The 9391-nt window shown below is 36.6% G+C and overlaps 1 protein-coding gene and 1 non-coding gene across 3 annotated transcripts; both read left to right on the forward strand.

Moving 5' to 3' along the window:
• The first annotated feature begins 154 nt into the window (after nt 1-154).
• On the forward strand, nt 155-228 carry TRNAT-AGU. Its single transcript has one exon. It is a non-coding gene; the product is annotated as a tRNA-Thr (tRNA).
• Nucleotides 229-4990: 4762 nt separating this feature from the next.
• Nucleotides 4991-8648, forward strand: LOC111475082 (two-component response regulator ARR2-like). Of its 2 annotated transcripts, none has more exons than XM_023119783.1 (7): nt 4991-5441; nt 5738-5890; nt 5973-6350; nt 6478-6554; nt 6667-7833; nt 8076-8116; nt 8184-8648. In XM_023119783.1, the coding sequence occupies exons 1-7, from the start codon at nt 5294-5296 to the stop codon at nt 8206-8208; spliced, it is 1989 nt and encodes a 662-aa protein (XP_022975551.1). In that variant the 5' UTR covers nt 4991-5293; the 3' UTR covers nt 8209-8648. The 2 variants fall into 2 exon arrangements, with proteins under 2 accessions (XP_022975551.1, XP_022975552.1); XM_023119784.1 differs by having other exon boundaries at nt 8079-8116.
• Nucleotides 8649-9391: the final 743 nt, after the last annotated feature.

Below are 9391 nucleotides of genomic sequence, written 5' to 3' on the forward strand. Positions count from 1 at the left end.
AAAAAAAAAACAGAAAAAGCTATAAGATTGTTTTAGTTAAAGTATTCAAAGAATATTACTCGCCTAATAAGTGTTCAGTTTTAAACGTGCGAATTCAATTATAGTCAAATAATTTTATGAAAGAATTAAGTAAAATTATAAATGTTTGTGCACAGCTCTCGTAGCTCAGTTGGTTAGAGCACCCGTTTAGTAAGCGGGAGGTCTTGAGTTCGACTCTCAACGAGAGCAAGTTCTCTTTTTATTGTTTGTCAACATTTTTCTTATCTCTGTTTCTTGCTGGGCCTTATTTCCAATGAGGCTAAAGCCCAAGAAACACAGCATAAATGGGCCGAAAACAAACCCAATCAGCCCATAAAAGTAACCGACAAAACAGTTTCTTTCTATTTTTTGTGTACCCGCGCGCTAAGATTGGTCAACGAACCACAGCAACAAGCCGACCAATTTAAAATTTTTATTTTGATTATGTATTATATTTTATGGCAAAATGACAGATGAGCATCATGCAATGATGAGAATATTGAAACATGAATAATTGAGTTGAAGGGTAATGCATGGAATTATCACACACATTACAACTAAGAAACCATTGGCTTTCATTTTTATGATTCATCAAGATTCCCCAAATCCCTTCTTGATCTTTGTAACATTGCATGCATGGCATGGCATGGCATCCCAACCCAATCCACTCCAATCATAACTCTTCTTCCCAATTTCCCCCTTTTTTACATTGGTGCTTCCCATGATTGTCTTTTTCGACTTTTAACCCATGCACCACTTATGTTTCGAACTAATACGATTCAAATCGTTTCCTCCTTTATTTCAGTGGAAAGAGGTGATCATTATTTCATTAATATTATCATTTTTGGGTAAATCCTTTGAAGAAAAAGAAGTTTAGAACTAAGAAATAGGCAAAATTGAGGGGGGAAAAAGCGTTGAATTTTGGTGCCAAATGGGTGTGTTTTGGTGAAGGGAAGTTGTCCATTTTTATGGCTATGGGCCCCCTCCCAATGCCTTTCTTTCCTCACACGCACTTTCCAATTTCTCTTTCAATTATTCTCTTCCAATGCCTCTCTTGCTTGTAATCTCACGTGCTACCTAGTCCCACGATCTTGAAACTAAAGATGAATCGGGTTTTGTTTCCTTCTTCTAAATAGCTTGCTACTCAGTATCTACTAATTAGTCTAGGTCAACTTAGATATTTGATCGACCCATGTGAATTACGGTCTAAACCAATCACGTAGCTCAAGTAGCTGAAACCTAATTGTTCGAGTAAAACTAACAACAAACACGAGGCTAAGAAGAGGTCATATCCAATAAATTAAAATGTTTGATCCATAGAGTCATAACAGTACGTCGTTGTGCTCTACACCTACATATCAGCTACATCACATACTAATCACGACACCTAACTTACCTAGAACTCTGTAACAACTCAACTAAATTATTGTACCGTTAATGTGAATGAACGACGTTAATTTTCTTGAGATATAAAAGATTAAAAAAACGCTAAAAATAAATAATAATAATAAATGCTATTTCCATCATCCCACCCAAAATGGACGGCTCTGATGCATATAAAAGTACTAAATTGTCATTTTACTCATCTAATCAGATGAATAGATAAATGAAAAAGCCATTTTTAAAATAATAAATAATAATATTGTTTTGGGCCCACCCAGCTGCACCGACTTGGTTTTAACGGATTCAGATTCTAGATAGCCCTACTGATATATATATTATTAATTTAATATAAAAAATGTAAAAATGAACAGACACGACCGCGTCGTGGGCGCACGTGCGTTGGAAGTGGGCCTAATTTTGATGTAAGACGGCGGAGCCCAGCCCAAATAGTTTCACTTTGGCCCACTTTTCTTCCGTGTCGTACGTGTGGTCCGTGTTCCCACGTGTCCATCCTACCGATTTAACACTGTCCCACACGCTACCACCAAATTATAACTTCTAATTTCTAAATTTATTATTTTTTATTTAATTTCGATTTTTTAAAAATATTTTTATTTATATCTATCTCTTCCTAGCTTACAAAATATCTTATAAATCTTTAATTTATTTTTGGTGTTTAATAAATTTTAAATTTTTTAAAAATTTTATTTTCATATTTAAATTAAAAAATTTAATCTATTTTCCTCTATTACTTATTTATAAGCCATGATATATTACAAATTCGACGCCCGATAGTTTCGGCATTGCCTAAATTTCCTAAGACATGATCATATTAGCTCTACAGACCAACCCGAGTCATTTTAACATGCTTAAATTTAAGGTTTTTACGATTGAGTCACCTGAAAAAAGTACACATTTTTAGTATGGTATTATTAAAATTCTTTCTTAACTATGGTATTATTAAAATTGGTCTCATTTGAATATGATATTATTTTATTCATGTAGGCCTCTTTTACTCGAGCGTCACAGTTTCATATCGAAATTGAAACACGAAGACTATATAAAATCATAATAATTCAAATTTGAGTAATATAATTAGATGTTTAACAAAGTTTAAGGTAATGGTTAAAAATATATAGTAATGATAAAAATAAAAATAAAAATAAAAATAATGGAAAGTAGCTAGAACTAGTTGCCACGTGGCACAGTTGTCCTAATCACCTGAATCCCCCTAAAAGCTCTTCTGTGCACGCCACTCCATCTTTCTTTAATACTCGCGCCCGCGCGTGGCTTTCTCTTCTCAAAAGCACAAACTTCCTCTTCTCCCAATTTTTTTTTTTTTTTTTTTTTTTTTTTACTTTTATTTATTTATTTATAATCAAAATTGATGTATTTTTCAGTTTGAATTGTGGGTTTAATCTTTTGAAATTTGCTTAATATTTAATTTTTTTTATAGATTTTAATTATGTATTTTTTTATGCTAGAGTATTGTGTCATAGTGAGCTTATGATGTGAGTGGGAGCGTTAGTGGTTTACATGGATAATAATTGATGTCATGTAATGATCTAAGTCCATCGTTTGCAGATATTATCCACTTTAACTCGTTATGTATTGCGCATTAGTTTTAAAACGTTTATGTTAGGGAGAGTTTTCAACACTCCTATAATGAATGTTTCGATTCAAGAGTATGAATGGATTGGTGGGTGGTAAATCGTTCCGATGGATTCTTTATGGTTAGCTAGTCTAGCCCAAACAAAGTTACTAGTATTCAATTAGCAGTGATAAGGACGGTCGAGAGTTACAACCGCTATCAACCGAGCTCATTAAATTTTTCACTTCCTTTTCCTTTTTCATTCTGTAGTGACTTGATTTTGACAGTGAGGCAATGACATGTACATATAACATATTCATCTCAAGAGGGGACACAAAAGGCAACCAAAAAAAAAGAAGAAAAGAATATACTTTTTCAGTATATTTAATTAATTTAAATAAATATATAAATAAATAAAAACTTTACAAAAAGCTCACTTCTTTTCTTGCAATTCAACTCCATTTATACAAATAAACAAATACCCAAGTGGGGATTTTTATTTATTTATTTATTTATTATTATTATTATTATTATTATTTTGTGTGTGTGCTTATTTTCAATTTTAAAATCCCAAATAAATAATAATTAATAATTAAAAAGAAAATACAGAACACCCCAGCCAGACAAGCCCTAATTGTGTTTCACGAGACGATAATTGCCACGTGTAAGCCTGGAGTGGGTGAAAAGGTAGATGACGTGGAATTAAGGGAGATTAAAAAAAGAAGAAGAAAAAGCAGAGGCTTCAAAAGCAGTGCATGCGACTGAAAAGGAAAGGGTAGAATTGGAATTTTGGGTTTTGTTTTATTTTCCCATCCCCCCAATATTTATTATATATTTATCAATTAGTCCCTCTCCAATTTATGGGACACTTTCAAAAAGGGCCCTTTCTTGCAATAATGCCCATTTTTTGCATTGACTTTTGGGTCAACCCTAAAATCCTCCCTTTTTCTCTTTTCGAACCCTCAAATATGTGTTTTAAACACGTCGTGTAGTTAATACGACAAAGTCAACTATCGAAATTTGACTATTTTTTTTCATAAGATACGAGATAGTTAGTTTTATGTTTTCTTTTTTAGCTAATTTCATCGTATGAGACTCTGGTAATCCTAAATAGTTTTGTTTTGTTGGAAGTGGGTATTTTCATCGATGAATCATAAAGGTTAATTTATCGAAATCGAGTGGCTGTCGTTTTCAGTGATCGTTTTTGTGATTGAATATTTGAATTTATCGACTAAAATTGAATAAGAGAAAAATAGAGAACGTTCCTTTATCAAACATGCAGCATATTCCTAGGAACTTGATCTATATTTAATATAAAGCATAGGGATGCTTTTCAACTTTATTATTAAAATAAAATAACATATTTTATATGAATATGTAAATTTGATCAAAATCTCATAGCTAAAAGAGATATTTACAAAAATTTAGGATGACTAGACATGCCCGAACTACCCAAGAGAACTAAGTATTGGAAATCTCCGAGCTAACCTTAGAGGGCTAAGCATAGTTGATATGTTCGCAACTATGGAATAAGATAAACAATATCTTATCCCGGCCGAAAGATAGAAAAACACAATTAATTTGTCAGGTAAAAAATTATGCAATATATTGTAGAAGAAAAGACAACAGGATGATTGAAATGACTATAAACAAAGAATCTAACCGCTTTTAATGAGTACAGATTCTGTTCGAACTCAAAAAGAACATAAAAACGAGCACGTTGAGAGTTATTTCTATCATATAGTGTCTAGTAACTTAATCAAACACGCGATCGAAATAGGAGAAAGAATCTCTACTACGTGAAAGATGCTATCTTATCCTAATATGAAAGGAAGTGGATCGTTCTAGTTTTGTGCAATTTTGTTGTCTCTTATTTGTACAAAGAACAAAAATGAAAAATAGTGTAAAGAATTTGAAAGTTTTTAAGAGTAGATTTGGATATATGGGTTAGTTAAATCTTAGTCCTGTATGAGCTGGATCCACTCTCTCAGGAGTGACCCACTTTGAATAAAATATTACGATAATCCAATGAACAACGAGCCCCTAAATCGAACAGGGTTATTCAACCGTTCTGCTCTAATCTCCAAGTGCTCTGTATAAAATTCCTCTCGGAAACTCTCATTTCCTTATTCTATCTCTGATTTCATCTCAAACCCATATGGATTCTTTTGATTTTTCCCACTTTTTAAGCCGAAAGTGAAGTATAAAATGCTGCTATCTCAATATTCGGCGTTTTTATTGATTTCGTTCGTTTGAGATTTGGGGTATTGAAGGGTGAATCTGAATCGATTTGAGGGATCGATGTCTACGGCGAGTTCGAGCTCTGTAAGGAAACCTAGTGAATCTGTTCCTCTCCAGTTTCCGGCCGGCCTTCGTGTTCTTGTTGTTGATGATGATCCTACCTGCCTTATGATCTTGGAGAAGATGCTTCGGATTTGTCGCTACGAAGGTATCCTTTTCGATTCCGCTTGGATATTTTTTGTTTTTGGTAGCGGTTTCTCTCGAATCTGTGTTATTCACTTCGTTTTTCAAGTACCCCTATGCGATTTGATTGTTTCTTGAGCGTTCGAGTGAAATTTCTGTCACTTTTGCTATCGTTTCTTGTGATTTTGGATATAGGGTTCTTGATTTGAGATCGTGAGCTGGTTTGAATGTTCATGAGTTTGCTATAATTTTGAGTTGTTTTTGGATTAGGGAACATGTCCGTTAGTAATGGAGAATTTGTCTTGTTTTTGGGTGTTTCAGTAACGAAATGTAGTCGAGCTGAGGATGCGTTATCGGTCCTCAGACGTTACAAGAACGGGTTCGATATCGTTTTGAGCGATGTTCATATGCCAGACATGGATGGATTCAAGCTTCTGGAATGCATTGGACTTGAAATGGACTTGCCTGTGATTAGTAAGGAATACATATTGTTAGTTCATAATAGTGAATGATAGCTTGATTGGGACTGGTTTCTAATGAGTGGAGTTCTGTGTAGTGATGTCGGTGGACGACGGAAAAAACGTTGTTATGAAGGGAGTGACTCATGGTGCTTGTGACTACTTAATAAAACCTGTTCGAATTGAAGCGTTGAAGAACATATGGCAGCACGTTGTTCGTAAGCGGAAGAATGAATGGAAGGACTTGGAGCAATCTGGTGTTGAGGATGTCGATCGACAGCAAAAGGCGAATGAAGAAGCAGATTATTCATCTTCTGCTAATGAAGGAAGCTGGAGGAACTCGAAGAGGAGGAAGGAGGACATAGACGATGCTGAGGAGAGGGATGACTCATCGACCCTAAAAAAACCGAGGGTTGTTTGGTCCGTTGAGCTTCATCAACAGTTCGTGGGCGCTGTTAATCAGCTAGGAATCGAGAGTATGGATTTTCTTCTCGTTATTTCTTGCACTTAGTTCTTTGGATTTGTGAACTCTTAGCATGATTTTTGACTTCTCGAGGGTTTAAGTGTTCTCTAAACTTTGTAAAATACGATCTATAATTACAGAGGCTGTTCCAAAGAAGATTCTCGAATTGATGAATGTTCCTGGACTCACTAGAGAAAACGTTGCCAGCCATCTTCAGGTACGGACCGATCAAGAAGCTCGTTTATGTTCATGAATTCTTGTGTATCTTGTTCTCTCTGCTTGAAACGTTCCGAGTAGATTCTAAATATGCTGCACGTTTTCATGCATAGAAATATCGCCTCTACCTGAGAAGAGTAAGTGGAATGACACTGCAACAAAGTAATTTGAACAACACATTCATGAGTGCCCAAGAAGCATTTGGCTCGACGTTGAACGGGCTTGATCTTCAAACGCTCGCTGCTGCTGGTCAACTCCAGCCACAGAGCCTTGCTACGCTCCAAGCAGCGGGATTTGGTCGGTCTACAGCGAAATCAGGCATGCCTATGCCTCTTGTTGACCAAAGGAACCACTTTTTTAGCTTCGAAAATCCGAAGTTGAGATTCAGTGATGGACAACAGCCACATTTGAATGGAAGTAAACCAATGAATCTTCTTCATGGAATTCCGACAACGATGGAGCCGAAACAGCTAGCTAATCTTCAGCAACACTCTGCACAATCTCATGGAAACATGACAATGCAAGCTAGTGCCCAAGGAGGCCAAACTAGCTCTCAACTGATGCAGACACCTCAACCACAAGCTCGATCACAGATCCTAAATGAATGTACAGCAACGAGCGTTACAAGGCTTCCACCGACAATACAGCAGTCGATTTTGCCGAATGGAACCGCCGGTTCGGTTTTGGCTAGGAATGAATTTACGACTAACAGCAGAGGTGGAGGCTACAATCTAATTTCACCAGCCTCAACAATGTCAAATTTTCCCATGAACCAAACTGCAGAATTACCTGGTAACAGTTTTCCACTTCAAAGTACACCAGGGGTGTCGAGTATTGTACCAAAGGGAAGATTCCCGGACGAGGTTAACTCGATCTCAGATATTAAAGGATCTGAGGGTTTCGTGCCAAGCTATGATATGTTTAGGGATCTGCATCCTCAGAAGCCAGATTGGGACTTGCAACACGTAGGTGTGACCTTCGATGCATCGCAAGGTAGTCTTGACATTCCGACCGCAGCATTTGGTCATCAAGGGTATGCCTCTAGCCAACAAAATGGACATAACAGGCACACATCTACGGTAGGCAAGGCCATGTTCTTGTTGGAAGAAGGAAGTGACAATGGGAATGCCCAAAGTATGGGTCAACAACTCAATCCTCTTTTCGATGATGGCTCGGTGAGAGTTAAAATGGAACGAGCTTCGGAAACTAGCAGTCAAACCGACCTTTTTTCTGAACACTTTGGTCAGGAGGAGGACCTAATGAGTGCACTTCTTAAACAGGTTAGATTGCAGTACCATTGTATTTTGCGCAACACACTCCTTGTAACAGCCCAAGCCCACATCAGTTTGAGAGGGGAACGAAACATTCCTTAAAAGGGTGTGGAAATCTCTCCTTAGCAGAACCGTGAGCCAAAATGGACAATATCTACTGGCGGTAGGCTTGGGCTGTTACACTCTCCCTCCCCGGTGTGTTCGTAAGATGAATTATTACTAATAAACTTTGTAAATATGTTGTTTCACAGCAGCAGGGAAGCATTGCAACAGCTGAAAGTGAGTTGGAATGGTTTCATCATAATACTCCTGTTTAAGAATGTTGGTAGCATTGCAACAGCTGAAAGTGAGTTGGAATGGTTTCATCATAATACTCCTGTTTAAGAATGTTGGTCTAGCTTGGAAAGCATATGAACAGCCATTATGAACAGCCATTGCTTATCAGCAGGCAGATCATTTTAGATGTAATATTGTGAAGTTCATTTAGCACTGAAGCATAGTATGCAAATTGCATAATGTGCAGATTCTTTCGACCGCTTCCACAGAGAGACGAACTCGAGTCTGGTTGTGGAATTGGGCGCTACGTCGGTGCTCTTGGCTCATGGAATTGAGATTTTTGATGCAATTGCCAGGTTTAAGGACCCCTTATGACTCCATAACCTACTGAAACAATACTCTTCCTATGTTCATAGCAATTGCAGTTCACTTTCATGTACATATTCTGCTATATGGTTCAAGACACCAGTTTAGAGATACTAAGTTATCCTTTTGTAATCGTAAAATTTTGAGATTTTCATTGCCATTCATATTCGTCTTTCACTTTCAGCTATTTTCTCTCGTTTTATATAACATGGTGTGACTCAAGTCCATCGCTAGCAAATATTGTCTGCTTTGTATTGCCATCAGCTTCACGGTTTTAAAATATGTCTGGAGAGGTTTCTACACTCTTATAAGGAATGTTTTGTTCATCTCTCTTGCGTGGGATTTCACAATCTGCCCTTTGAGGGTCCAACATCCTCGGTAGGATCTCATAATCCACCAAACATCCTCTGTGGGATCTCATGATATTGTTAGTAGATATTAACTGTTTTAGTCTATTACGCATTGCCGTCAGCTTTACGGTTTTAAAACGTGTCTCAAGTTTCCACCCTCTTTAATGTTTCGTTTTCCCTTTCCAATCGACGTGAGATCTCACAATATATAATACATGCCCTTAAGTCCGTCTAAAATCTGTTCTCATAAATATAATTTTAACACTAAATTTCATAAGAAAAGAAACTTTCGAATCGAAAATGTTGCCCCAAAAAGAGTTCGAATCATAAATATATAAAAAACAAAGGTCCTAATTGATATATGAGGAAAAGTAGGGGAAACATTTATAATAACAAAATTCACAAAAGTTCAAAAAATACAAGCCAGGAGAACTGGCAGAGCCATGGTGTAGCTTCTTCTAGTGTTGAGTGACCATAAAACCTATCATTTCTCAGTGTTCATCTCAGTCAGTCCCTGAAAATGCTCCATTTCATCTTCAATCCTTCAAAGAATAAAACAATTAACAGCAGCTACA

The sequence above is a fragment of the Cucurbita maxima genome, unplaced genomic scaffold (assembly GCF_002738345.1).
Source record: "Cucurbita maxima cultivar Rimu unplaced genomic scaffold, Cmax_1.0 Cma_Scf00932, whole genome shotgun sequence".
In the NCBI taxonomy this organism is placed as follows: domain Eukaryota; kingdom Viridiplantae; phylum Streptophyta; class Magnoliopsida; order Cucurbitales; family Cucurbitaceae; genus Cucurbita; species Cucurbita maxima.

What these genes read in the sequence shown, in the direction of transcription:
- LOC111475082 (XM_023119783.1), top strand. Translation starts at nt 5,294, where the DNA reads ATGTCTACGGCGAGTTCGAGCTCTGTAAGGAAACCTAGTGAATCTGTT. An exon ending in AATGGACTTGCCTGTGATTA is followed by an intron (nt 5,891 to 5,972) that starts GTAAGGAATACA and finishes AGTTCTGTGTAG; the next exon opens with TGATGTCGGTGGACGACGGA. An exon ending in TAATCAGCTAGGAATCGAGA is followed by an intron (nt 6,351 to 6,477) that starts GTATGGATTTTC and finishes CTATAATTACAG; the next exon opens with AGGCTGTTCCAAAGAAGATT.